This window comes from Aspergillus flavus, chromosome 5 (genome assembly GCF_009017415.1).
Source record: "Aspergillus flavus chromosome 5, complete sequence".
Taxonomy (NCBI): domain Eukaryota; kingdom Fungi; phylum Ascomycota; class Eurotiomycetes; order Eurotiales; family Aspergillaceae; genus Aspergillus; species Aspergillus flavus.
This window is the reverse complement of record NC_092408.1, coordinates 666207-693394: the sequence shown is the minus strand read 5'-3', so window position 1 is coordinate 693394 and position 27188 is coordinate 666207. Positions and strand designations below refer to the sequence as shown.

Sequence of the window (27188 nt, the reverse complement as noted above, 5' to 3'; positions counted from 1 at the left end):
CCAGCAGAGCCTCTGTCGCTACGAACGCCCCTCCTCCTTACGTCTCTCGTTTTCCCCTATTCAGGTTCCCATCCGCCCCGTCTCGTGCGGATCACACGATGGCTCACTATCAAAATGGCCAGCCACCATATGGTCAGTCTGGTAATTCCGCACAGCCTTCCCGCTACGACCTGTATACCTCCGCCTCCTCTAACTCGCAGCATAATCCGACACTCCGGAGGATGCCGAGCTACAGTATAGGGGACGATGCGGGTCTCTTTGCGCCGTCTCACTCTCATAACCCACGACCGACAGACGCAAGCGCTCGTTACTCAGAGTGGGGTGCTGGGGACTCCCAAGGGGGTTACAGCAATGACGGACAGGAGTACGCAGAGCATCCCAGATATGCACACCTCCCCTCGGCAACCTCATCCCAAATCCCTCGTAGTCGCGCTTCCTCGCAATCCAGTTACCAGTACCAGTATACCTCTTCCATTGCCTCGCCGACCCAGACGGCGTACAACCCCCAGCAATACGCCGTCCCTTCCACGCCGTCGCAATTAAATTACAATCCCTTGGCATACTCTAGTGCAAGCAGCAGCTCAGCCCCAGGATATCAACCGTACAATCCAGCCGCTTACCAAACTACCACCGTCGCTGGCTACAGCTCGGCTGGTGTCCAGCGACACCCGAGTGTCGGCTACGCGCAAGCACCTCCGACACCGCTTTCCTATGCACCACCCGTCCCCTCACTACCGCCGCCGCCACCCCCGCGAGGTCCGGATCATCCGTATGGAAGTCGTTTGTCGCCCCAGTATAGCAGCAGTACTTCTCCCGGGACACCTTACGGGTTGGCTCCAACGGCCTCATCCTACAACCTTGCCTCCCCTTCCACCCCCAGCGCAACCTATGTGTCATCGTTCACCGGCATGGGTTCAGCGCAGTCTCGCCCCTACTCCAGTGGATCCTATGGACCGTCCTCTCCTCGCCGATCCGAGTCCGCTGCCGCCGCATCGCATGAGGATCAGCCTCCGGAGCCTCCCGCCCATGCGTCGTCAGGCGACGACCCGTACGGGAAACGACTCAGCTTGACTCGTCCCGGGTCTGGGCGATCTCTGCCAACCCCGCCGATCTACCCCCCTCAGCCTCCAGTATCACCGCAGAGAACAGATACCTTGACTCGACATCCCCAGTCGCGCCCGCTACCTGGCCCACCAGTTGACGCAGAGGACGATTCTGCCCCATTGACGAACGGAGGGAGTTTGCATGGCAGACCGGATGGGAGAGCTGGCTATGATGACCTGTTGAGAGAAGTCGAGGCGGCGGTGTTAGACGCTGGGGACCGAAGTAGTCTACGATCATTGCGTTTGGAGGCGCAGAATTCCAACAACGGAGGGGATGGACTGCGTCTCTCGCCTGATGAGAAGCATACGCACACCAATGGGAACATGGCAACTGGGACAGGGCAGTATGTCAATTATGATGCTTATAGCGACGATAGCGATGCCGAAGCGGCCGCAGGTCTCGCGATGTTGCAGATGGCCGACGAGGAAGACAGGATGCGGGCCGAGCGTCTGCAGGAGCGCGAACGACGCGAGACAAATGCGTCCATCATCAGTGCATATGCCAGTCAACAACAGGCAGAAGCGGGTGATGAGGCAGTGCGGTACGGTGGAAACCTTCGGGGACAGAGCCAGTACGAGGAGACAGACGTATCTGCAGACGAGTACGCTGATGCAGTGGACCATGGCCGACTGGCGCCCACCTCCGGCTCGTTAAGGAGCTCGAACATGTCCGCTGAGGATCGTGGGCAATATTCGGACGAGTACGAATATCCTCCTATGACCCAGGACGCTGAATATCCGTTTGAACTGGTGCCGTCCTATGCGCGCGTTGATGCCGCCGGCACAGGTGGGCTGTCCGAGCCGAGTGCCTATGGACGGCGGATGAGCTTCGACTATGGGGACGAGGGAACATTATCACCAGTGCGTCGTTCCCATCAGTCAGGCAGCGACGATTCAGACAGGGGAGAAGAGCCCGGAGACCTCTTTTTCCATCCGGGCATGCGGCCCTTACCGCCAGCGCCGGTGGAACCCGCGAACAGAGCTGATTTGATCCCGCATTTGATGCCGGCGGGGACGTACCGGCATCAAGAGCAGGAAGATTGGCAGAGTGCTACTCAGTATACACCCTCTTACTACCCTGTTTCTGCTGACTCGTACGGGCCGACCGTGCCTAGCCCCTCATCTCAAGTCCCACGGTCGACCTCTTTATCGAGTCACCCGATTGGACCTCGTACTGACCCCCCTATCAGATCCAAGACCGATGCAGACCGGGCCAAGTACAAGCAACAGCACGAGCTGCACCGCCAGTCGGGGTCACCGAAGGTGGCGTCCCCACAGGCCGCGGCAGCTATGACCCTGGATCTGCCCACGATTCCCGCCGGGCGCCGCAAGAAGTTCAACCCCACCAAACTTTCCACCGAGCAGTTCCGTCGTTGTGCGGAACCGTGGGCGCTGAGTGCCATTCTCGAATGGATTCGGGAGCTGAGTGAGGAAGAGACCGACCTCAAGGAGCACACGATAGTCGACGCCATTGTTGCCTTGTTCACTCATAAGGTGCCGACGATGAACATTGCCGACGCAGAAACACTAGCCGCCCGTGTCGTGCAGAACATGCTGGCGGAGGAGGCCCTGATCAAAGAGGAGGAATGGGTTAAGTTCGGCAATGGGTCTTTGTCGGGTGTTTTGTTCCAGATCACCGGCACAGGATGCTATTCATCTCGGTTGCACGAGCAGGAAACAGAGGTATTTGGACGCTGCTACTCTCATCACTGTATGCGAACGTTGAAGAAAGTGAACCTGCGGACCCAAGTGATGGCGCAACAGAAGAAGGCCGAAGATTGGGTGACCTTCTACAAGGTCCCGAAGGAGCTGTGGGAAACGTATCCGAAGAAGGAGATTGACCGCCAGAATAATCTCCACGAAATCGTGACCACAGAGGACTCCTTTATTGGGCAATTGGATATTCTGCGCGAATTGTACCGGGATCAGCTCGCGAGTATGCAGCCAAGCATCATCCCTCCGAAACGCGCCAACAAGTTCTTGAAAGATGTTTTTGGCAAAGTCGATTTGGTGAAGAAGGTTAATGAGGATCATCTCTTGGCCCAGCTGAAGTATCGCCAGAAAGAACAGGGTCCCTTCATCGCTGGGTTCAGTGATATCTTCCGCCAATGGATCCGGAAAGCCAAAGCTGTTTATATTGACTACGCAGCAACGTTTCCTCATGCAAACTATCTTGTTAGGAGTGAAGCAGAGAGGAACATCCAATTCCGGCAATTCCTTGAGCAAGCCCAGAGTCACAAGTTGTCAAACCGTCTGAGTTGGGACACCTACCTTAAAGCCCCTATCACCCGAATTCAGCGATATACTCTGTTGCTCGCCACGGTGCACAAGAATATGCTTAAGGATAGCGAGGAAAAAGCAAATCTGGCGCAAGCGATTGAGGAGATTAAGCTGGTTGCCTTGGAATGTGACAACAAGGTGGGTGAAACAAGCAAGAAGGTTAGTCTCATGGAACTGTCCGCCAAGCTGCAGCTCCGCCCAGAGATGAAGAGAGAAGTTGAACTTAATCTGGAACATCTGGGGCGTGAAATTGTCCACCAAGGGATACTGCAACGGCCAGGAACCCGAACTCGTTTCTTGCAGGAGACTCATGCCATTCTCTTTGACCATTATCTGGTGCTGGCCAAACCGGTTCCCAAATACAAGGTCTTCGACGTGTCGAAACTGCCTATACCCATGGATCTTTTAGTTGTGGAAAGTACCAATGAAGATCCTGTCGTCAAATCCTCGGTCAGAGGCGTCGCGACTGTGACCCAGCCCCAGGCCGTGGCCACCCGCGCTGTAGATGGCAATGGCGCTAACGCTGCTGGTGCAGCGGCGGGCAAGACGATTGTTCCCACCACAGTCCTTGAGAGTTCCACAGATAACAAAATCCTTTATCCTTTCAAGATCAAACATCTGGGGAAGAACGGCACTTACACACTCTATGCCTCCTCTGCTCAGTCCCGACAGGATTGGTGCGAGAAGATAATTGAGGCGAAAACGAAACATGCTGCAGCCCTGTTTGCGCAGAATGCGGAGCCTTTCAGACTTCGCGTGCTTGCAGATACTGCCTTCGCTTCTTCAGACTATTCGCCGCCTCCCAAGAGCGTTATCATCGAAGGGACACCTCTGGATCGTGCAATTAAAGATGTTGAGCATCGATTTGGTGACCTTAAGAGACCGGCACCCGTCTGTCGGGCCAGCGTTCACTCTGCCACTGTCTTTCAACAGCCTCCTGGCCGTATGATGTGTGCCATTGGAACTGATAACGGGGTTTATATCTCCGAATACAATGATCCTCGTGGCTGGGTTCGGGTATGTATCTATCTAACTCCACTCCATCGAAGTGTATACACGGCCGATGGTGATATGACTAACATTCTATTAGGCAATCCAAATTCCCCGGGTGACCCAGATCGCCGTTTTTGAAGAATTCAATGTATTCCTACTCATTGCCGACAAATCCTTGATTGCTTACCATCTGGACGTTGTGTGCCCACCAAGTGGCGTCCCTACCCCAACTACGAGTGACTCTGCTCGCCGAGCACCACAGAAAATATCAGGAAGTCGTGAAGTGGGCTTCTTCGCTGCAGGACACATGAAGGATCGCACATTGGTGATGTATAAAAAGCGAGATGGACTGTCCTCAACATTTAAGGTTTGTTCATGTTGCCCTAGCTCCACGAGTCTGCGGGACTAATTCGGTGTAGATTATGGAGCCAGTCTTGCAGAAGTCATCAACGAGCAAGAGTCGTTTCTTCTCTCGTCGTTCGCAAACTGAATTCTTCCGCGATTATGACGAGTTCTACATCCCGGCAGAAAGCTATGGCATCAATATGTTCCACTCGTCCCTGGCCATTTCCACTCAGCGCGGCATTGAGATTCTCACACTTGATAAGAAACAGACTTGGTCTGTTCCTGATTTCCGCTCAGAGGCGCCAGAAGCGCAAGCACAGCTCACCAGTATCGCCGCCCGTATTACGAATCTTCGTCCACTGGGTATGTTCCGTCTCAGTGACAGCGAGTTCTTGGTTGTGTACGCTGAGTGCGCGGTTTACGTGAATAAACATGGAGACGTGTCACGTAGTGTGGTCATGGAGTTTGTCGGACGTGCCCATACGGCCTGTCTCTACGGCAAGTTCTTGATACTGTTCAACGAGGACTTTGTCGAGGTGCGCAATGCAATGAATGGTCGATTGCGCCAGGTCATCCCGGGACATGGCGTCGTTTGTCTTGATGATGGCAGCAGCATGCCAGGGTCCGGAGCTAATAGTATTCCCACCACAACAGGTGGCACAGTGAATCTGTCCAGTGGATTGTCCAACGGCGTTGCCCTGGCAAACAACGGCCGTACAGTCAAGATCTGCATGCAGCATCCCGAGTACGAACGGAACCAGATTATTCTCGAGTTAATTGAGAATGAAGGACAAAAGGACTAGATGCGTTGGGTTTTGGTGAACCCTCGCTCCTCTTACGTCCTAACAAGGTGTCCACCACAACATAACTTTATGACGGAAATGTACTGCATCTTCCTATATCTGGATGATCTCTTCACCATTTTCATTCTAACCCTCCCTCACATCATACCTTTCACCGAAAATTCTTCAACTCGGCGGCGATATGAATCTCCGTTTGCATATTTAACATTTGTTCTACCACCCTTACTTTTTCTTTTCTTGATCTATACCCCTTTTTGTCTTGCTTCATATTTCACTGTTCGTTGCCATTGTCTTATAGATCCAGAGAACAGTACCTTGTACATACACAAATTTTGACACCATTTATTACTTCAGACCTTGGTCAAATTCTTGTTATCTCGCGTAGTATTGAGGTATATCTAGTTGTATTGAATTGCTATATGCTGATCTAACCATGTCAGTTCTCATGCATAGCCTGATAGCGCACACCGACCGAATCAAAGACCACAAAACATACAGAAAACAGAACGGCACTCCACAATCCAACGCCCCATAGTCCTCAGATTCAAGTTAACGCTGAAGATCAATAGTACATACATACATTGACCATACTTCCCCAAGGGAAGAACGGACTATCTAGATGAGAGATACAAATGACAACAGTAAGAACAAACAGCGGCCGAATAATGAGATCAGTAATGTGCAGGACAAACACTCATACCGCAACCATCAGAGACAGAGAGACACCGACACCGATACATTCCAAAACCCGACCATAGACCTCATGACTCAAATTCAACCTTGCTAACGACGTTGCCATCGTTTTGGGAATGGGACGAGCTTTGTCCCTGTTGTCTGCTGCTGCTCCCTTCGGCTGCGTGTTGATGTTCTTCCTTCTCGTCCAAGAGGGATGTATCTTCCTTTTTGTGGATGCTGACCACTTCAGCGCCTTCCAGGAGGTCCCGGTCTGTGTCGCGGACGCTGCGTCGTTCTGGGTCTGCGCCGTAAGCGCCAGCGCCCCAGCTGGAGATGCCGCCGACGATGGTTGGTGGGGCTGAAGTGCCGCTGCGAGGATCGTAGTCTTCCTCGTCGTCCTCTTCGTCATCTTCCTGGGGCCGGCTGAGAGCGTTGCGTTCCAGTTCGCGCTGTGCTTCGTCCATGCGCTTCTTGACTTCGGCGGCCATCCGGATACCATCCGAAACGATATTATCCAGGACACCACGCAGGCCCTTACCTGGTGGAACGATGCCGCCAGATGCACCTGCAACGGTGGCACCGGCAGCAGCGTTGGTGTGGGGTTTAGGCGTATTGATGTTAGAGAAGGTGGTCAGGTTGGACGAGAGAGATGTGAGTTTTGCTGCGGGAAGTGATTGGTCGGAAAGGCGGAATGACTGAGGGAAGAAAGTATCAAAAAATTGTTCTAGTAGCTCGTCGGCCAATATGACCATGCGGAATGTGGGAAGGGTAATGTGTAGAGGGTTGTTCGGGTCGAGGGCTGGATTTGCAGCCTCTGATGCACCCCGGTTGTGCTGGGTATCACTGTTTTGCTTCTTCGAATCGGATGGCTCGGGTTTTGCTTCGTCAGCAATATCGATGAGGTCTTCTTCTTCGTCGTCGTCGCCAATAGCAAATGCGTCAAGCTTTTCGGTTGCCTCTTCTGTATCTGTATCCTTTCGTTCTTGCGTAGCCTTGCCCTCAGGGTTACTGGGATCGGCGTACTCGAAGCAGCGACGGATGAACGAGCTGACACTCCCCAAGAACCTCTCATCGGTACTCAATTTATCCTGCTCGAAGCGGTCGCGTTCGCCAACCTCCTCCAGAGGTTCACTCGGGGTAATTGCGCCGTCAAAGCCTCGCCGGGAGAGGAAAAGGAGAGCTTCTGACATTCTTAAAATTCCCTCCCGATCAACAGTGCCATTCCCATTATCATCATACAGGTCGAAAAAGTAGTTGATATTGTTCATGATATCACGCGGCCCCTTAAGGCGTGCAAGTCCATTGACTACGTTTTGTAAGCTGAGCCCCTCAGATGGCTCCGTGGACCACTTCCGGAACAGTCGCTGCATGAATTCGTGGTCCGCTGGCTCCGATTTGTTGTTCCATGCCAAAGATTTCCCAAACCCTCTGAAGCTATTAGCACTCTGTTCAACATTCGACTCCTTCCGTGAAGAGCCCGGGGTGTCTCCGACGGCCCACTTTGCAGTAGCCGCGAGAAAATCGCGGAAAGCATCGTAATCCATGTGAGTGGGACTGGGTCCGAGACCAACACGGCCAACTTCTCGGTCCACTGGAGGTCCCAAAATGGAAGTGCGTTCAACTCTCTTCCTTTGTTGGCGCTTCTTTTCTTCGTCCAGAAGCCTTTGCCGCTGCTGGTGCTCATAAAGAACCTCGTAGAATCGGTCATAGATTACGCCTAAATCATCCATGCCGAGCTTCTTGCTGTCGGGGCCCAGGTTCCGAATAGACGTGCGTTTGGCGAAACTCTCGATATTCTCCAGAACGGCATCTTTGTGCTTTTCACGCTGCTCCGTGATCGTCTGGTGGGTGATTCCGGAAAACTCCTTGAAAGCGACAACCATCAGTTCCTGGAACCGGGTAATAGCTCTCAATTTAGGATTCTCGGATCTAGGGTGGGCTGATTCATCCAGACGAGAGAAATATGACTTGAGCACAGATATGAAAGACCCATCATCTTGTATGTCCAGAAGCTCCTCGCCATTGATACGAAGGATGGCCAAACCAACTTGAAAGAGGACCTTCGGTCCTTCTAAGAAGAATACATCCAACACCCGGAAAGCGAAAACTAAAGGCATGGAGTTGATATAGAGAGAAAGGAACCATGGGAGTGACACAACAGAAAGCTGGACATCGGATTTGGTGAGATGATCCCAGAGGACCGGCATGGTTTTCTCAACGAGGGACTCGAACACCTTCTGATCGAGCAATGTCCCATACATGGTCGTCGAGTAGTACCCTGGCAATAGACGGTCACACAAAACGGACAGGAGGAAAAAGGCTTGTGCCTCGGACATGTAACTAATGGAGTTAGCAATGACTTAAGGTGGTGACGACGAGGTGGTATACATTAACAGAGCCGCGACGACGATATTCATAGCCTGACAGTATCCAATCTCCGCATTGGTCCAACTGTAGGCTGTCAGGACTCTACGCAGTCGTCCAATGCCTTCCTCGCTTTGAAACCCAGCATATTCAGGCAAACTCCGGTTCAGATCTTTTTCAATCTCATCGATGGCCAAGGATTCTCTCCCAGAGAATTTCGAAAGCGTCTCGGTATATAGGTTTGGCGACCTGAGGCGTAGGTACAGGGATCCGGACGACAACTCCCAGATCTCACCACGGAGACGGTTAGGAAGCCCAACCCGAATGAGCTTATGAAACGTGGGTTGCCGAATAAGAGTTGCGTTGCGGCCATTTTCTACAGGAGATTTTAATATACGGTCTGCATGGGGGCGAAGCCGAGCCTAGGATATCATACCTCTGAAATATTCCCCCCATAGTCTCATTTTACTTCTGTCCCGGAGCTTGCGCGCATCTCCGGGATAGCGAAAGATCATCCCTAGACCGGCATCTGGCGGCTGGCGCACCTCTGTATTATCACCGTCCTGGCCCTTGGACTTGGCACCGGACAGCAAATACTCCGAATAACAATCATTTACGACTACCCGCAAACTCTCGATTTCTTTCATGCATTCCCGTAATCCCTTCTTCAACCCATCGCAGAATCGTTCACAGGCCTGCCTGCTCCCGACCAGCTGAATCGTAAATCGTTGGGGGATAAAGCCGGGGCTCTGTTGCTTCCCCAGCGCACCGTTCCACGTTGTGAGCGCGAGCGAAAACACGTGGCTCAAGCTATTCAACCGTTCCACTCGCCGGACGCAACAAAGGGGGAGGGTAAATCCATTACCGAACGGCCCTGTCCCATTCGTTTGACCGGCCCAGTGAGTTGACACGCTGTGGGTTGCAGACGGCACAAAGCTCGTAGGTTGGGTAGTAAAGCAGATGAACCGTTCGCTCAAATGAAGTCGGCCGGCATAGCGATTCCCGGCCCGGTCAAGGTTGCGAGGTTGATCTCCCGAGGATGTGGAAGACGAGGTATGTGGGATAGGAAGGATCAATTCGGCTGCTATCTCTTGTAGGGGATTCTGAGAATCGGGAAGTCGAAATTGCTGGCGAAACAGGGAAGCTTTCGAAGGGTTGCGATCGGTGGAAGTGAGCGTGGGGAGAGTGAAGTTGGCCGGGTCGATCAATGACTGGGCTTTTTGAACGAAAGACGTCCACTGCATCATGGTGCCGGATCAGACTCGCAGAACCTTCCGACACCGAGTAATCCGAGACGTCTCTCAGCTGCCTGAGCGGAGGAGGTTGTAAGGCTGAAGCTAAGGCCGGGCGGCAAGCGGCAGATGATGCAGCTCACGACGGCGATCAAGCTCGGGGCGATCAGTAGATATAGAAGCACGCCCTTGGATGGAAGTGTGAGAATGGTAAATCAAGGCTCATCGTAAAGACAGGCGCAACATCCTTCCAAGGGGTTTACGTGCCGCAGCAAACTTGGAGCCGGAGATGTTTAGACTGACTGCTAGAAACGGAAGAGGGGAATCAACCTTACGCCCGGCGGCCTTCCCGTCAAGGCATCCAGCCGCTGACCCTCACGTGATGCTCTGCAGGTGAAACAGCCAAGAGCGGCCGGCGTCACGTTCTATTGAGCAGTGTCATGCATTCTCTGGTGCGATATCATATCTTATCATGCGGAGTGTAGTGGGCCTGCCGTTGTTGTGCGTTCCAGAGCAATACATAGACTAGTCGGGGACTAATACAATTTCGATTCCTAAACTCATAGAAAACCGAACTACACAACAGCTCTCTGGGATTGTTGAGATGCGCGGGCGAAGCACATTCCCGGAAGGGCAGAGTATACAAATATAGTAATAACAAAAGGACGGATGAAGGAGATAGCAGACCAAGTAGAAGGAAACGGTGATGATAAATGAAAGAAAGCAGGCTTCAAGTCAATCTTCCCTAAAAGTCACTGGCAACCAATAAAAATTCCTAGATCCTATTCCTGTTTGACAGAGCTGAGATAGCTTCCCGCCGATCCTTTGTCCTTCCCAGAAGAAAGATTCCTTCTATCTCAACGCCCGAAAAAAGTAAAATTCGTTCAGTTCTTGTGGTCGGCTGCGGCCTCAGCTGGCTCCTCCTCGTCACTGTAGGCAGGAGGAAGGTCATCAGTAGACTCGGTCATCAAGCCCTGCTTCTCAGAAGTAGTGCCTTGCTCCAGAGACTCTTCGCGGTCAGAACGGCGATAGCGCTGCCACAAGAACACTACCACCTGACCGACCAACATACCCACAGCACTGGCAGCCAATCCTGCCAGAACGCCCAGCGCAGCCGGGATGACAATAAAGCGGACAACGCGAGAGGCAGTGCGCTCCCAGTTACCGTGAGGGCCATGGTGCATATGGTGGTGGTGAGGGTGGCCGGGACGTCCCACGTGGCCTTCGGCCTGGGGCGGGAATGGCATACCATCGTGGTGGGGATGAGGAGGACGAGGACGACCGCACTGTGGCTTGGGGCCCATAACTCCGAGCATACGGGCCTTGGCGGCAGCGAACAACGCACGAATCCGGTTGAACAAAAGTCTCTTCAGGCACATGGGCTTTCCGCGGCACTGTCTCCAAGAAACACGGTTGGGGGTGTTGTCCTCGATATCGGTCTTGACCATGTAAAGGTTGCCCTCGGGGTCGTGGAGGAGGCTGATTGCTACGGTGTTCAACGGGACTGGGTGGCTGTCCAAGTCGAGGACAGTGAAGCGAACAGCGACCAAATCGATAGGTTCCTCTGGCGGAGAAGGCAGCGGCAACATCTCGACGGCATATCCCAACGGGATAGGCTCCGACTCCTGGTCATCCGATAGACGGCGCTGAACAGCGGTGATGACGGTGGGAGGAGGGGGAGGAAAGATCTGACGGCCGTTGGCCAGTAAGGTACCATCCTCAATCGAGAAGTTCAGAGACTATAGGGAATCATTAGTGGTTCTGTATGAAATTGGTCGAAGATATCAAGCCCTATACTACGATGGGTGGGGGAGGGGGTCCACTTACCAAAGCGGTTTGGAAACCGTCAGTCCAGCTGACCTTCCCATTTTCGGTGACTTCTCTGAAAGGGCACTCAGTGCAGAGGAGATCGACATTCTGTTGCTGAGAAGAGTGAGATTCAAGAGGATGGAGACCGGCAAATTCAGGTTCAGAGGCGATGGCCTCTACTTCGACTTCCGGAACGACTAGGAAAGCGTTGGCGCCTAGAACGGCGGCGCTCCCGAGAAGGAACGAACGGAGCTGCATGATGTTGGTGGAAGGAGTTAGAGGATGGACATGAGAGTTGGACAGAGATTAAATATGATCAGTGGAATATAATCAGAAAGTTGAATGAAGACAAAGGAGATGACGATAAATGATGAAGGGGGGGAAGAAAGAGAAAGAAAGAAGTCCAGAGAGAGGTTAGAGGGAATGGAAATGGGGGAATAAAGGAAATGTGTATGCCTGAAGATTAAGGACAGGGCGGCTATGGATTGTTCTGGTTCGCTGAATGAATGGCTGGTGGCGGAGTACGTGACGCAACACTATGTTCCAAGCTTTACTCCATAGGGCTTAGTGCCCTCCCATCCTGGGGGGCCGTCGTTCGACTCCATCTTAAAAATAGACTTGGATGTGCAGCATATGAAAGCTTATGCTGTTCACCAGCTTTCAAGACATACAACAACATTAACTCTACCCTCAAGCGAGATCTCACAACAGCCACCAATACCGTGGACTTCATCTACTATAGTCCAGCGCCAGATTAAACCCTTTCCGCCGCTTCCGGCTTCTCATTGTCTAGGCCTACTCCGTACATTGAATGTTAACAAGGTCAAACCGTCAATGCCGACGCCAGACTGAATTGGAAGGAACGAAACGTCAAAACACTCCATAGATGTTTCTGGCAGCTGCGACTGGTAAGGTGGTTTGCCCCCGTGCCATTGAGATAGCTCATTCTTCGCTCAAGAGAATGAGCCCCCTTTCCAGGACTGAACTAGTGAGGTTTCCAAATGTTTGCACGCCAAAAAGAACAGTTCGCATCACCCCAATGCCATCGGATCTATATTCGATCTCTTGGTCATCTCGTAAGCTAACATTTGCATAAATGCAAATTCCGAGTCTCGATTCCTCTGGATTCTCGTTCGCAAATCTTTCGGTGCCTGGTTTGTTTCTAGCAATTTCTGGCGGTCAGTCTCACCACTGGGTCGCATATACCACAAGAATACGAAGCAAAGCAGTACCAGCCACCATTTGGCCCCAACCCTTGAAGAGGATGTGCTCTGTAGATTCTGCCGTTCCATATCACTTTCCTGGCTAGATGATTGCTCCATCACTGGAGAGATTTCCTGTTTGACATCAGTTGCTGGATCCCGAATCTGAACCAACTCGCCCTTCGCATTCATGTACAAACGAGACGATTTGTAGCGCATAGACGCTATTGACGGCTCTTCTGCTGGTGTGGCATTCTGCATAGCCTGGTAGCCTGCAACCTGAAGCGATGGAGATATTCTGATCCGCTGTGGATCTATTATGGGCCGGAGCCTCGGTATTGATTGTCGTTGTGGAACAGGTGCTCTGGCCTTCACCGGGAAATATATCACTCCCGTATGCCATGGTTGAAATGACCTTAAAACGCCTGGAATGCTCATTTCGTCCTATTTCCTTTTGTGTTCCTTGTTCTCGTTCTCCAGATTGCTCTGGATACGCGGAGTGGCTGTTGTCCTGGACTAAGAAACTGAGTTTGACGTAGAGACGTTCGCAGAGAAGCTATCAACATCGAGCATGTTAGCCGTCACTTGTGTGAAAAGGAAAGGATCTGGAACCCTCTTTATCTCAAGGTTCGCCATTCTCTTGCATCCGACCTTTGTCATCCATTGTCCAGGTAAAACATCACCCTGGTCAGGTTATGGCACTGGTAGCCTCCGTCTTAGTTGAATGTACCCATTGTCTTTGTTTTATCATTTCACACTGACCTTGTGTTGGCAGGGCACAGAACATGCCACAATCAAAGGTTTCCTGTGATGCTTGAGTAAGCTCCACATCTTGTATAAAGGCATGCAGATCTATGGGCTGACCGACTGGATCCTGCGGACCGTTGAACATAAAAACATCCTGGGTTCCAGTGCCATACATATGAAACCAGTTGTTTCGCCCTGCATCACTCTTGCTCAGTACCACCCACCTCGTGACGTATCTTGCCATCCACTCACCTACAACCGTTACCTGCAGCGGCTGGGTGCTGCTGGCAAACATCTTCCCCGGGGTGGACGGTTGGTGTATTGTTTCGGGCGGCTCGTATTCGCTCTCACTCTCCTCTTGCATCTGCGCATTTGTGCCGTTGACTGCGCCACTAGCCTGGACCTCAGTTGTTATGCTCGAGAAATTTCTCTCCCGAACAGAACCGAGCCCACAAGCAGGCCAGACACCATTGATCAAGGCATCTAAATCGCGTTCCAAAGAAGCCAAATCGACATTTCCAGCTGCAGCCCGCGGAGCAGCACGCCACATAGCGTCTCCCCCATCACCACCCTCCGAGACAACATCCATCCTATCAGTCAAACCCTTCCGATAGCCCCTAAAGAGACACTCCATCTCATCAGCAGCACGACTGATCCGAAAGAGTATCTCCCCTAGAATCTCACCTTCTTCGACCAAGTTATACCTCCACGCACAGGTATCCGCAGCCCAGCACATATTATCGCGCTGCCCCATGCGCCGCCAATACTCATCGATCATAGCTTGCTTGTCCTCCAACATAGCATTCAAATGATTGGTCGTATACCCCCGAAACCGAAGCTGGGCCTCCAACGCCCTCGTCTTCACCCACGCGTCGGTCAACAAGTTGCTATATCTCCTCGTCTGCTCTTGGGCTTTATTGTAGGCTACCTCCGCTGAGTGAAAATAGTGCTTCTGGGTTTCAGAATTCGACTGCGCAATGTACGACACATGTTGCGCGAGCTGGTACGCTTGTTCTGAGGCTTTGAGGTCCTCTCTGTATTTGTGTTTCTCGCACAGCAGGACGCTGATTGTCTGTTTGAGCTCTTGGTTTTTGGCTTGGAGGTTATATCCATCTCTTCGAGTTTGTTGTGGGTCGATATTGTCGCTGTACTGCTGCTGGTGGTGGTGGAGATATGTGGTTTGTGTGTAATTTACAGCCTGTTGCCAGGTCCATTGTGAGAATCCTCCGTGAAAGGACATGACGAATAGAGGTATTGAATGAATTGTATAGAAAGGAAGTAGATCAAGAGGTAGATCGCGAGAGGTAGTAGGAAAGTTGCAAGCTTGGAATCAGCGAATGTGAGGTGATAGTTATAGAACAGGAAAGTCACAATTGAAGTATGATATTATGCTACTATCGCTATGAATCAGATTTAGAACAACAGGAGGAATCATGGAAATAGAAGAGAGCATGCATGCTTCATCAAAAGGTAATTCGGGGCTTTTATGTCCATTACAAACATGATAGCTTTTGAGGATTGAGTGAATACGAGTATTCCAGAGCTGCAGTAATCAGGGACATAGTGCGCTGCAGCATATGGAAATCATCCGTGGTTACTGAGAGAAGAGTGAATAGCTTCGTTTACATTGTTCAGTTGGCTTGGGAAGTTGATGGACACCGAGAGGGTATGTAGCTGTGTGCTCAGTTGAGTGTGACACTGGGTAAGCTCCGCCTTTTGAACTGGGTCATACTGACTACAAGTCAAGAGATAAAGTGCACAACCGTTTATCCGATTGAATGTCTAACCTATTGTTATTCTAAAAAGTAAATCCACAGAGTGCAAATATCAACTCAAAACTCAAAGCTTCGATTTCTGTCCCTTCACGTTAGGAACGGCGTCTCCCGAAAGAAGGAAGTCGGGATATGCCAGGCTTCCAGATGCTGCGCCACCAGCAGACATACGCCAGCTTGCACCATCAACTGCAAAAGTCAGTAAGTCCGCCTTCTTCTCAATGAAACGCGGGGCACATACCAACTAGTGTCTGACCTGAGACGTAGCTTCCGGTATCAGCAAAGAGGTACACCGTGGCATCTGAGATGTCCCGGACAGAGCCAAAGCGTCCCAAGGGTTGCGTCTTTATGTATCCTTCCATAGCATCGGCAGGAACCAAGCGATCCACGCCCTGATCCAGTCAGTATGGGAAGGTTTGTCGATGTCAGAAACAAGGTTTGAGCCTACCTCTGTCGATGCAATTGGACCCGGCGCAATAATGTTGGAAGTCACGCCTAGTGGGCCAAATTCAACGGCAACACTGTGCGACAAGGCATCGACGCCAGCTTTAGCTACTGACACATGCGTCTGGAAGGGCATGGTCCTGTAGTGGATGGTAGCGCTAACGAAAATGATGCGTCCACCGGTGCCTAGCGGAGAGGGCTTCACTAATGAATAACTTAGCATATTTCTCGCGATCGCACAGAGAGGTCGTTGAAAGCTTACGGGACTTGGAGTCAACCTTGTGTTTATTTGCGGACTCAACCAGGTGCGGAATGGTGGCTTTCAAGGTGTTGTAAGAACCCAGAACATCAATATCAATCACAGACTTGAAAGCGTTGACGGAAAGCTGGTTGATCGAAGCGAGGAAGTTCCCGGCGGCACCAGCGCTGAACAACGTTAATTGAAGGGATCAGACAAAGACGAAGGGCTTCGCTCATACATAACATAATCTATACCGCCAAGATCCTTGACACAACGGTCTACTGCATCTTTCAGACTGTCGAACTTGCGCACATCAACCGCACCGATGCCAATGACCTTGGCACCTGGACGAGCCGTAGCGATATCCTGAGCTGCTTTCTCGGTTTTCTCCACATTTCTGCCTACGATGCAGGCATTTGCACCCAGGTGAACGAGGGCGCGGACCTGAGCACTGCAGATGGTTCCTGCGCCTCCGGTGCAGAAAACGACCTTGTTTGCTATCCGAGTTTAGCGATATTCACATGTCGCCAACTGAATAAAAACAACGTGGAAATACATACTGAAGAGGCCGTCCTTCCACGTATCACTCAGGTATTCTGACTTGGCGAGGGGCATTTTGTCTACGAGTGTATGTTACCGGTGTATGAAAGTATGTACAACAGAGATAGAAGGTTGGAGGCCGGAGAGGTGATATTCCAGTGCACGCAGCTCAGTTCTTAATTGGCTTTTGCGGAGATGCTCCACCGTAGAAAGGGATGGGGGGCAATGCCGCGGCTCGGTCGGTGCCTCGGGAGTGGTAAACCTCAAATCATTTAAATGTTTAATCAACATTATTTAGTGCGGAGTACGACACGTATAAAGGCTCTTGGCAAGACACCACTCTGAATAGTCCCAGATAGAGTATAAGTAGGTGTACATACTAAGAATCCGCTAATGTTCATGAAGATATCCAATAATCCAGATGTGGTTGCATATATCACGTGCATCTGTCTTAGTGATACTGCTGGTCTATTCCGATATGAGAAGTTCGCGTCAATTTGCAGAATTAACTAATATACTGGCTTCGTACTCCGTATATTTTTCAAATGTATTCAAGCAGTACCATTATCGACATAGATATACGATTAATACAATTCTAGATGTATCCAACGATGTACAGCATCAACCGATCCTCCCGACGGGCTAATCCGGACACTCTGATTGGCCGCCTGGCATTGGGCCACCGTCACGACGTCATGTTTGACAAAACTCCACATGAATCAAACAGTTTACTCTTTCTTTTGTTCTTTTCTTTTCCATTCCATTTCCTCTCATCTACAAACACACCGTGAATGAACCACTCTCAACTATCGCAAGGGATCTCTGATCATTTCGATCTCTATTACCACACCCATAGAGCATTCTCCTTCTCAATAGCTCTCTCCCTCCCCATCATGGCCTGTCCACTGACCGTCAGCAAATTCGTGGGCACCGTCTCCCTCGGCCTTCTAACAGTAAGTCCGCCCTTCCACCGACAAAAATAAAGCCAAACCCCTCAAAACACCATACACCAACCACGACAATCCCCTAAACCACTATCAAGAAACCAAAAGCCCCCAAAAGGAAACGAAAATACTAACCAAAAAACCCAGGGCCTCTCCTACTCCGCCTCAACCGTAACCATCCCATCCCTATCCCTCCTCCCAACCTCCGCCAACGCCTCCCGCGCTCTCCACGAAGTAAAGCGCCTAAACCGCAAACACGGGCTCCGTCTCACCAACGTCGCCAATGGCTGCCTCCTCTTCGCATACTGTGCCTCCCCGAAACACCGTAAACACCCGTACCTGATCTGGATGATCGCCACCTCGATCACCGGCACCTACGTCGCAGACTACTTCTTCCACCGGTCGATGGGCTTCAAGGCGTGGATCCAGAGTTTCGTCCAGGATGCCGGCTGCGCGTCGTTCAGTCGCAAGAATGCCCAGAAGAAGGAGGAGGATCTTGTCGTTGTGGAGGCGGAGGAGAATGTTAATGGCGAGAGTGTGCAGCGGGAGATGGCTACGGAGCGGAGATTCCAGCGTGTGCGCGCCGTGTTTTCGGGTCTTGCGCTTGCGATGGGTATTGTTGGGCTTTGGGGGGATAGAAAATAGATTGTCAGGGTTTGGTTTGTTTGCATGGCCATTTGAGGGTTTTTATCTATTTATTTAATTTTTGGTTTGATGGTGGTTTGTATACCTGAGAAGCGGTGTATCTCCTCCCCGTTTTTTTTTTTTTCTTTTTGGTTCAGGGCGATAACTCTATAATTTATGTTATGTATATTGAAGCGCAATGACATTGCTGGGATCCAGTGCAGTTTTCTACGTATATATAATGTTTTTAAAAGTAGAAATCAACGAGATGCATCACTCTTCGGCGTTCTTGAAAATTGAGAGGGCTCTCAACCAACTGACATGGTGCTTTGTTGTCCTATAACGTTGTAGATAATATCACCATGAGATACTAGACTCCAATAAGCAAGATACAACCTCAATAAATCTGGAATCCAATCAAGCACCCCATCCCCATAAGCTCCGCAGTGGCGGTGGGGGTGGGGGCGGAGAAGACCTGATGATCAAACCCATCCCCGGAACCAATAAACAAGCACACACCTGCATCCGGCCGATCTATATAACGCATGCGTAAGCCCATCTTGCTTCTCTTTCTGCAGTATCATCAGCACAGAAACTCCCTCGAGAGAGCAGGAGAATTTATAATTCAAGATGTATATCCTACTCCTTCTCCCAGTTCTCATCGTATCCTACCACGTTCTTCATCTCATCTACATTACCTTGACAACTAAATCCCTCCTATCTGTTCCTGGGCCGTTCATCGCTCGTCTCACGAAATTATGGTACTTTGATCGTGTGCGACGGGGCCACTTTGAAGAGGATAATGTCCGTCTTCATGAGCGGTATGGTCCGGTTGTGCGTATCGCCCCGGACCATTACAGTATCAGTGACCGGGCCGCCGTGAAGCTGGTTTACGGGACGGGGACGAAGTTTACCAAGTCGGCATGGTATGAGGGGTGGAAGCATCCGAGTCCCGAGCGGTGGACGTTATTTCCCGATCGGGATGTTCGGAGGCATGGTATGTTTTCTTTTTCTATTTCATTTAATTTCGTTTTTGCTTTGTGGTTTGTACGAGAGTATAGAGCTAAGGGTAGATGTAGCTGAAACAAGGAAGAGATTTTCGGGATTGTATTCGATGAGTTCGTTGGTGCACTATGAGGAATTTGTGGACCACTGCGCCGATATCTTTTCTCAGAGGTTGACGGAGTACGCCCAGCGGGAAGGAAGTCTCAATCTTGGGCACTGGTTCCAGTGTTATGCTTTTGACGTGATTGGGGAGATTACATTCGGAAAGCGGTTCGGTGAGTACATATATGTATCTTCGGGTCTGTGATGACTATGTATTGATGACATTAGGGTTTTTGGACCAGGGTGATGACATCGAAGGGACCATCGCTGCACTGCAGAAGACCATGGTGTACAGTACTCTGATCGGTATCTACCCGGAATGGCATCCGCGGCTATTCGAGCTTCTGAGCCATTTCAGCTGGTCTGGCGCGGGCGGAAGAACGTACATCATGCGGTACGTGCAGGAGAAAATTCGCCGACACAGTGAGCCTGCCAAGCGTGATCCGGAGCAAGGGACGCTGCAGACACAGGACTTCCTCGAGAAGATGATCCTCGCTCGAGACAAGGATCCAGAGAAGGTCACTGATTATCACTTATTCATGATGGGCTTGTCGAACGTGATTGCCGGATCAGATACTACTGCAATCAGTCTTTCCTCAATAATGTACCACCTGCTGCACTATCCTGCGGTTTTGGAGAAACTTCGTCGCGAAGTGGATGACTTTACCGCGCAGGGCCGCTGCAGTGCTCGTGTGACGTTCAAAGAAAGTCAGGAAATGCCTTATTTCCAAGCGTGATGAAGGAGGCTCTCCGTATGCACAGTGCCACTGGTCTCCCGCTGTGGAGGGTCGTTCCCGCTGGTGGTGCCGAGATCAGTGGATATTACTTCCCGGAGGGCACTACAGTAGGAATAAACACGTGGGTGGCCCATTATGACGAAGAAATATACCCCGACGCAAAGAAATTTCGCCCCGAGCGCTGGATAGAGGCGGAGGCTGATCCGGAAAGACTGAAAATTATGAATGAGATGTACATGCCGGTGAGATCTTTGTTTCGTCGTCCTCAAGAATAGCACTAACTTCGGATAGTTTGGTCTTGGATCGAGAACGTGTCTTGGAAAACACATCTCCATTCTCGAAATGTCGAAAATGATACCCCGTCTAATTCGGGACTTCGACTTTACTACCACGAGCCAAAAATGGTCCACTGAGAACTATTGGTTTGTCAAGCCAACTGATTTCGTTGTGAAGGTCCGCAGGCGGACATCCAGCGCCAAACAAGCGTAGCTGGTATTCTTACTTCACGGATATTATATAGGTGAAGGGGCATTTAGACTCATTCGTCGATATTCCATGATTAATCCATTGACATCCACCATATCTGTATGGTCGTATCGAGATGATTCCTTTTGGCTTCTAGCAAGACTTCCCGATTGTACTCGAGCCACGATTATTCGTGCCAAATGCCAGAATTCGGCGGCATACCGTACAAAGCCTATTTTCTTCCAGATAGTGTGCGGATTATCCGGTGTGTATCTGTCTTCAGGAATTCTCTTGTTCCAGATACGTCCCCAGTTTTCCAAGCCAGTCTGGACGGGCGTAAATGTATACTCGAAGATAAGTGAGTTCTGAAGACTAAATATAAGCGAGTGGAGTGCTATACCAAAGAATCTATCAGTAGCGGGTCGAAGGTGTATATGCTGGCACTTACATAGTACAAGTGTACACATATTCAGAGTTCCCATTCGAGAGAATTCATGCAGAAGATGATCTTCTAAGCTTCTCTGGCAGATTCTCTTTACCACGGCCGACATTGACAATCTTTCGCGCCAAAATACGCTATCCTTCCATGCACTCAAAGCTGTAAAGCATTCCGTGGCTGATCCCGCTTGAAAGCATTCTTCGGGGCAGGCCACATCCATTTTCAACTCGGACACCACCATCCGTGGGGGCGAGTTATGCAACATTGTGATTGCCGAGTCAATGCAGAAAACGTATAGGAGGGTTCTATACAATGTTAACTAATAGTTTATGCGAATTGCCTATTGATCTCACCGTATTCGCTCTTCCTCGACAATAAATTTCCGCCACCAAGATTCTGAAGGGGCCTTCAGCTCGAGATCTCGGTGCGATGCAGAAAGACCAAGCTCTCTCACTAGCTTGTTCTAATGTGAGCATGAAAGCTATGATCGGGGACATAAAAAGGCTTACCGTGACCATCATTGCATGACGGTATCTGCGACTTCTCGTCTGTGCCTCGATGGAGCCCTCTCTTTTTTGTAATGAACATACTAAGTACGTCATCTGCAGACACTCTACACGCCTTTTCTTCCATTCTGTTTGTCCTTCAAGCACAGGCGGTGTAGTTGCCATGGCAGACCTTTCCTGGAATATCTCGTTGCTAAATACCAACTCTTCCACAGTGTCGAGCCACATCCTTGCAAGCGACCCATCTCCATCATGAGGCGAAAGACAAGCCCCGATAATTACCATAACACATAATAGAGTCGGTGGTGCTGTCTGTGGATCAAACGATGGTCGGTGTACAATTGGGCAGTTTGGGTACCAGAGGGACCAGAAATATCCCAAGAAACGGCGTATGTTGTTGGGTGCAAACAAGATGCTGCATGATTCCTGCACCGAGGGGCTCCAGTCCAACTTTATAATACTTTTGTCCGCTTTCTGAGCAATGATGGCTTGGATATCATGAATGATCTCTTGGGTTTGAAGGAAAAGCAGATCTGAATCGTCAGAAGTCATATGTACCACAGACGGGTCGATAGTAGTTTCAGAGGCCTCTTCCCATGAATTTGGAAAGACCTGTATCCCAGCTATGTGACAAACCTCACCCGGAACCGTCGCATCACGGTCGTGTCCATACACTTTAATATGTCGTTCATACTCTAGTAACATCTTCTGCCATTGATTAAGCGTGTCCTGGTCCAAGAAAGTTGCCATTCCCTTAGCGCTTGTAAAATAAGCTAGAAATTCTAGTCTCTCCGCCAGGGCCGTGCTATCTGGTGTTAGATCTTGGGAGTACAAAAAGTCGAGGGCTTCGAAATCAGATGAAGCAGGGATATTGGGTAGACAAGCGACCTCATTGGCTATGGCTGAGTCTGTGTTTTGGAAAAGAGCTTCGTTGACACTGTGATTATTTCCCTTATCATACATACGGGGCAACGTGTCAAGAGCATTGATTGCCGTGGTCTGTACTTTGCATGTTTTCTCATGACGTTTCATTGCATCTCTGCGACATTAGAGTCACGCGATCAGAAAACGGCTACCATCAAACGTACTTTCGTGTAAAGGTTCTCTGACATAATGCGCATGCGTATGGCCGCTCATTGTCATCTGCAGTTGTTAGCCAACTTCATGTGGCTACGGTGGTCTGCATACGTGATCTGAGGTGCCGTCTGAGATGCTCCATCCGAGTAAAGTGAGTGGAACAGACGCTGCACAGCCATTGACGGTGGGCCATTGTGCATACGAGCAGCTTATCAAGTAAGTTGCTTTTCCAAAGGGTATATTACCCTAAGACGATAGAGTTGAATTGGAGTACGACGGGTCTGAATCAGAGCGCTTGGCAACGATGCGGGAGATCGACCGAAGTCGTCGTAAGATGCGGGGAAACAGCACAGCAGTCGGTTAATCACTACCGATGTGGAGCCGAGTGGCTGGTCGCATCGGCAAACCTCTTGTATGATAATATCCTAACGCCCTATTTTTCAAGTAACCCATGAGCTTGTTGTTGTGCATAGCGAGCAATATCTGAGAAGTGCCGTGGCGCTCGGATAAACATATTGTAGTATAATGGCCGTTCGAAGTCTGATGACACTGTGTGGTACGGAGTATATATCAGAAGAAAAGCCCATGGTTCAGTAGACTTGCTTCGAAGGCGGTGGCAGAATGAACAGGGTGTAGTAGACATCCGCATGTATGGTCTTGAAGTCGTTCGTACCCTGATGCCGTTTGGTAGGTAGGTAGGTTTCAATCTTTCCTTCTTCTCTGCCTATGTCCAAGCTAACATACACTATAGTCTGAGTCGGTGGAACGACGACACATGTATGACCAACACACGTGCTTCCTGACAATCCGTCCATGTTCATTGGTGTCTCTGTCCGCACTGCAATGGGTTTTGTGTGGTATTTTCATGTCGGCGAGTGTGTTTCTTCTGCCTTCTTGCCGTCTTGGGGGCTTTTCTCATTACTTAACGCGTAAAGGTGCCAGATTTCCTGAGGCAGCTGGTGACGGATGGAATATTCGACCGAGTCTAAATAAGGCCCAGAGATTGAAGGGTCTTGGTCTCTTGTTCCCGGGCTGGAACAAGAGCAATCTCTCCACTTACTCTAAAGCAAATGCATTGCTTCCCGACAATTGGCTTAAATTGTGGGACGGGCATTAAGGAAATGTGGGTCAGACTAACCAGATGCGGGTCAGCTTGCGAGACGGGCTGTTCATAGATTCATACATCTCATTCTAGGTGGTTATCTCTATAGAATATAAAAGGTACAACCAAATTCGGTTATCAGTTGACTAGGTACTCTCGCTAGATATGCGAAGTCTGCTCAATGGCATCTGTAATTGCATCCATGAAATTGCTCAAAACAGACCATGTTTGTTGTGCTCAGGCCATGATTATGTACAGATTTAGAACTTCAGAACAGCTTTACCTTTGTTCCTGCCATAGAAAATGCCCACCAAGCCCTCGGCTGCGTTCTCGATACCAACAGTCTCATGGGTCAGAGCCTTGAAAGTCCCTTCGCTAATCCACTTCTGGACCTTCATCTGGTGCTCTTCCATGTAGGCATCAGCAAATCCTGGGTTCATGACAATAAATCCGCGCATCTCAAGACTCTTGCCAACAACCTTGTGCAGGTTCGTAATCGGGTATGGAGCACTATTGTACTCGGAAATCATTCCACAGGCGACAATGCGGCCGAATTGATTCAATGCGTCAATGGCAGCCTCGAGATGTTCACCTCCAACATTCTCATAGTAAATATCCAATCCCTGAGGAGCAAGTCGAGCCAGGGCATCTGCAGGCTTCTCTTTCTTGTAGTTGAAGCCACCATCGAATCCAAGTTCATTCAAAATAAAATCCAGTTTTTCATCCGAGCCCACACTACCGATGACTTTCAAACCCTCGTGCTTCGCGAGCTGGCCGACAACCTGACCAACAGCGCCACTGGCAGCGGAGACAAAGATCGTTTCACCCTGTTTGGGTTTACCGATCTTGTAAAAGGACGAAAATGCCGTGAGACCAGGCATACCAAGGGCGCCCAGGAAAACACTTAAATCAATCCCCAGGGGATTTTGGAGGAGGCGGACTTTGGCAATTGAGCCCTCATCCAGCGAAACAACCTCTTGGATTGGGATCTGGCCGATGACTATGTCTCCCTCTTTGTAGGCAGCGTTATTGGAGCGGATTACCTTGGCGATACCGAGGCTGTCAATCGGCTTATCCAACTCAAATCCCGGAATATACGATTTCGTGTCGGCGGATCTCATGCGACCCCGCATGTAAGGATCGAAACTAGCATATAGGGATTGCACAACGATACCGTTCTCAGCGGGAGCTATATCCTTATCGTATAAAGCTGGTTGGATGGTCAGATCTTTCCCAGGTACAGGGTATCCTGTTGGGACCTGCTTGAAGATCAAGGCCTTGTTGGAGCTCATGATGTTGTGATATTCGAAAAACGGGAGGATATATTAATTAAACTGAAGTTGATTGAGAAAGGTGATGAGTGAAAGGAATCAAGTCCTGGGATTCTCTGTCTTTATATAAAATAACGATAGGGTAACGGTCAGCCCTGGGCTGCTGTGACTGCCGTAGACATTTCAAGCCCACTCATCGAGAGTATCTTCGAATTCAGTGAATAGGAGAGGCAAACATTAGTCAGAGCCCCAAGATGTTCACTAATATTCTAATACAGTAACATGGACCCTGTTGATCAGGATGAGTAAACGAGAGCGTGGTCGTGGTGGTCCTGGCGGAGGATTTGATCTGACCGTTCCCGACGGCAGGAACCGTTTCATAGCTCCACCATTTCATTTTTAAGGCGGAGTCGGGGCGATATTCTGCGCATGAATAGACTATCAAGAGCTTAATAGATTTCTCCGTTTATTCATCACCTGGTTCGTTGACTAATTCAACAGAACCGAGAACGTGGGTGGCGTTCAAAAGTTTATTTACTCGAAGCCTTCCAGTGCCAAGGAATAAGAAATGTAACCCAGCTCCGAGCTCTGTCGTCAATTTGCTTTTTCTTTGAAAAACGTCACTGTGCCTGCATCTCAACAGCAGTTCATCTTCTCTTTCTTCAAGTGGCTTCATTGAATCTATACTCAAGAATGCATTCGATCAACATCCCTTCCTACTCCGACCCGTCTGGGTACATACTTTCCGAGCTACCAGAGCCGGAAATCACAGACTCAAAAGATGTCATCATTAAAGTCTATGCTGCCAGTGTGAATCCGGTTGATTTGAAAAAGGCAGAAGGTGTTTTAAAAGCAGCACTCAAAGACACGTATGCACACCCTCCCAAGGAAAGTGCCCGTACCTAACATAGACCAGGTTCCCCTACAAGATCGGATACGACTGTGCTGGTATAGTGACCAAAACTGGGCAAAGTGTAACCCGGGTTAAACCCGGTGATGAAGTCTACGTTCGCTTACCAGAGTCACACCGGGGAGCATGGAGTGAATATGCTAAATGCCCGGAAGAATTCATTGCTCTCAAACCACCATCGCTGTCTTTCGAGAGCGCAGCCGCCATTCCACTGGCCGCAACAACGGCATTTCAGGCACTACAGAAGTATAATGGTGACCTCGCGGGGAAGACTGTATTTGTGCCTGCAGGATGTATGATCCCTTCTTTGCCTCTAGTGGATGCAAATACTGACAACGTTGCAGTGGGTGGAACGGGTTTATATGCATGTCAACTAGCAAAGCATGTTTTCCATGCCGGCAAGGTGATCACGACAGTGTCGACGTCTAAAATCCCTAAAGTGGACGAACTATTAGGAAAGGGAACTGTTGATCAGAGTAAGTCTCCATTCAGTCAGCCTCCCTGTCATAAAATCAACTGCTGACGCTACTGAAGTCATCGATTATACGAAGTCCGAACCAAAGGATGCCATCCCACACGGCTCAGTTGATTTCCTGTTCGATACCGTTGGCCTTGCCATGGAATATCTATGCCTGATGCGGCCGAAGACCAGTCGGATTATCTCGATCTCAACCTTGCCGTCGGGAAATTTGCTACAGGATTCGTCAGTCATGAGACTTCCCCATCGCCCGACTCTACCCTTCGTCTACAAACAAGCTTTGAATCTGCTTGATGGCGTCCGTAAGCTGCGTGCACGACGATACGGCGTGGAGTACTCATATATGTTCCTGGAGCCCAGTGGGAAAGACCTGGATCTCTTACGCGAATATGTCGAAAAGGGCAAGTTGAAACCTGTGGTTGGAACCACGGCTAATATGTGGGATATCGAAGACGTGCGAAAAGCTTGTCAGGTTGTGTACAGCAATCGCGGTGGTCTGGGGAAGGTGGTTATCCAGGTTGTCAAGCCCGAGAATGCGCAATAGCCTGATCTGGCCGATAGTGGTCATGTCCAGGCATTCCTTTTCCATTCTTTTTCCTGTCTGTCGTTTGGGGTTGTTTATGTTCATTATGTACTATTTTCATACGTCTAAGAACGTACCACTTAATATACATGTTTTCGCTTCTGTTCTCATTCTCCTCACAATTGGTAGAGAAGCCCTTGGAAAAGCAGGTTTCATCCTCTTTTTGCGACTTAGCAATAAAATCCCGAGCTTCCGAAAACATATGCCCACTGCACAAAATCCTGGGTCAAATCCCCATTATCAGTTCGCACAGATGAATACTGCAATCGTATGCTACGTTACTCGTATGTCACCCATCATAAGGTGGCAATTAAGCTATAGACATCATCCGGAGATGGAAAAATCTTAAATCATTAGAGATTCAGCTAGATATAAGATAATAGCAAGTATCCCAC

At 50.0% G+C, this 27188-nt stretch overlaps 11 protein-coding genes across 11 annotated transcripts; 5 read left to right on the top strand and 6 right to left on the bottom strand.

Moving 5' to 3' along the window:
- Positions 1-98: 98 nt before the first annotated feature.
- F9C07_6726 (putative Rho guanyl nucleotide exchange factor) lies at positions 99-5524 on the top strand (the record flags this gene model as incomplete). The annotated part of the gene is made up of 3 exons (XM_041293580.1): positions 99-4400; positions 4474-4743; positions 4796-5524. The coding sequence occupies 3 exons, from the start codon at positions 99-101 to the stop codon at positions 5522-5524; spliced, it is 5301 nt and encodes a 1766-aa protein (XP_041147235.1).
- Positions 5525-5886: 362 nt separating this feature from the next.
- Positions 5887-10244, bottom strand: F9C07_1626390 (rab-GTPase-TBC domain-containing protein). Its single transcript, XM_041293569.2, has 3 exons — positions 9000-10244; positions 8588-8939; positions 5887-8539 (listed from the first exon to the last, which is right to left on the bottom strand). Exons 1-3 carry the CDS (start codon positions 9808-9810, stop codon positions 6286-6288), a joined length of 3417 nt encoding a protein of 1138 aa, XP_041147234.1. The 5' UTR covers positions 9811-10244; the 3' UTR covers positions 5887-6285.
- A 435-nt stretch (positions 10245-10679) lies between these two features.
- Positions 10680-11862, bottom strand: F9C07_6729 (uncharacterized protein; the record flags this gene model as incomplete). The annotated part of the gene is made up of 2 exons (XM_041293568.1): positions 10680-11534; positions 11623-11862. 2 exons carry the CDS (start codon positions 11860-11862, stop codon positions 10680-10682), a joined length of 1095 nt encoding a protein of 364 aa, XP_041147233.1.
- A 1378-nt stretch (positions 11863-13240) lies between these two features.
- Positions 13241-15277, bottom strand: F9C07_2284440 (uncharacterized protein; the record flags this gene model as incomplete). The annotated part of the gene is made up of 2 exons (XM_071510692.1): positions 13569-15277; positions 13241-13362 (listed from the first exon to the last, which is right to left on the bottom strand). Exons 1-2 carry the CDS (start codon positions 14791-14793, stop codon positions 13241-13243), a joined length of 1347 nt encoding a protein of 448 aa, XP_071364251.1. The 5' UTR covers positions 14794-15277.
- F9C07_2284439 (uncharacterized protein) lies at positions 15278-17283 on the bottom strand. Its single transcript, XM_041293567.2, has 6 exons — positions 16571-17283; positions 16249-16507; positions 16032-16195; positions 15774-15973; positions 15567-15717; positions 15278-15514 (listed from the first exon to the last, which is right to left on the bottom strand). The coding sequence occupies exons 1-6, from the start codon at positions 16623-16625 to the stop codon at positions 15393-15395; spliced, it is 951 nt and encodes a 316-aa protein (XP_041147231.1). The 5' UTR covers positions 16626-17283; the 3' UTR covers positions 15278-15392.
- On the top strand, positions 17284-18360 carry F9C07_2284438 (uncharacterized protein). The gene is made up of 2 exons (XM_041293562.2): positions 17284-17503; positions 17642-18360. The coding sequence occupies exons 1-2, from the start codon at positions 17342-17344 to the stop codon at positions 18137-18139; spliced, it is 660 nt and encodes a 219-aa protein (XP_041147230.2). The 5' UTR covers positions 17284-17341; the 3' UTR covers positions 18140-18360.
- Positions 18361-18748: 388 nt separating this feature from the next.
- F9C07_2203652 (cytochrome P450) lies at positions 18749-20451 on the top strand (the record flags this gene model as incomplete). Its single annotated transcript, XM_071509565.1, has 5 exons — positions 18749-19115; positions 19198-19398; positions 19454-19958; positions 19988-20204; positions 20254-20451. The coding sequence occupies 5 exons, from the start codon at positions 18749-18751 to the stop codon at positions 20449-20451; spliced, it is 1488 nt and encodes a 495-aa protein (XP_071364250.1).
- A 23-nt stretch (positions 20452-20474) lies between these two features.
- On the bottom strand, positions 20475-22642 carry F9C07_2072768 (uncharacterized protein; the record flags this gene model as incomplete). Its single annotated transcript, XM_071508781.1, has 7 exons — positions 20475-20821; positions 20876-21171; positions 21220-21323; positions 21376-21962; positions 22014-22411; positions 22461-22515; positions 22561-22642. 7 exons carry the CDS (start codon positions 22640-22642, stop codon positions 20475-20477), a joined length of 1869 nt encoding a protein of 622 aa, XP_071364249.1.
- Positions 22643-23224: 582 nt separating this feature from the next.
- On the top strand, positions 23225-23566 carry F9C07_6735 (uncharacterized protein; the record flags this gene model as incomplete). Its single annotated transcript, XM_071511509.1, has 2 exons — positions 23225-23324; positions 23385-23566. 2 exons carry the CDS (start codon positions 23225-23227, stop codon positions 23564-23566), a joined length of 282 nt encoding a protein of 93 aa, XP_071364248.1.
- Positions 23567-23811: 245 nt separating this feature from the next.
- Positions 23812-24843, bottom strand: F9C07_6736 (putative oxidoreductase; the record flags this gene model as incomplete). The annotated part of the gene is made up of 1 exon (XM_041286681.1): positions 23812-24843. The coding sequence occupies one exon, from the start codon at positions 24841-24843 to the stop codon at positions 23812-23814; it is 1032 nt and encodes a 343-aa protein (XP_041147228.1).
- Positions 24844-25515: 672 nt separating this feature from the next.
- F9C07_6737 (putative alcohol dehydrogenase) lies at positions 25516-26895 on the top strand (the record flags this gene model as incomplete). The annotated part of the gene is made up of 4 exons (XM_041293560.2): positions 25516-25691; positions 25739-26025; positions 26077-26208; positions 26267-26895. 4 exons carry the CDS (start codon positions 25516-25518, stop codon positions 26752-26754), a joined length of 1083 nt encoding a protein of 360 aa, XP_041147227.1. The 3' UTR covers positions 26755-26895.
- Between the last annotated feature and the right edge of the window lie 293 nt (positions 26896-27188).

What these genes read in the sequence shown, in the direction of transcription:
- F9C07_1626390 (XM_041293569.2), bottom strand. Translation starts at nt 9,810, where the DNA reads ATGATGCAGTGGACGTCTTTCGTTCAAAAAGCCCAGTCATTGATCGAC. An exon ending in ATGGGGGGAATATTTCAGAG is followed by an intron (nt 8,940 to 8,999) that starts GTATGATATCCT and finishes AATCTCCTGTAG; the next exon opens with AAAATGGCCGCAACGCAACT. An exon ending in GTCGTCGCGGCTCTGTTAAT is followed by an intron (nt 8,540 to 8,587) that starts GTATACCACCTC and finishes TAACTCCATTAG; the next exon opens with TTACATGTCCGAGGCACAAG.
- F9C07_2284439 (XM_041293567.2), bottom strand. Translation starts at nt 16,625, where the DNA reads ATGCCCCTCGCCAAGTCAGAATACCTGAGTGATACGTGGAAGGACGGC. An exon ending in GTCCAATTGCATCGACAGAG is followed by an intron (nt 15,718 to 15,773) that starts GTAGGCTCAAAC and finishes TGACTGGATCAG; the next exon opens with GGCGTGGATCGCTTGGTTCC. An exon ending in CTCAGGTCAGACACTAGTTG is followed by an intron (nt 15,515 to 15,566) that starts GTATGTGCCCCG and finishes TGACTTTTGCAG; the next exon opens with TTGATGGTGCAAGCTGGCGT.
- F9C07_2284438 (XM_041293562.2), top strand. Translation starts at nt 17,342, where the DNA reads ATGAACCACTCTCAACTATCGCAAGGGATCTCTGATCATTTCGATCTC. An exon ending in TCTCCCTCGGCCTTCTAACA is followed by an intron (nt 17,504 to 17,641) that starts GTAAGTCCGCCC and finishes CAAAAAACCCAG; the next exon opens with GGCCTCTCCTACTCCGCCTC.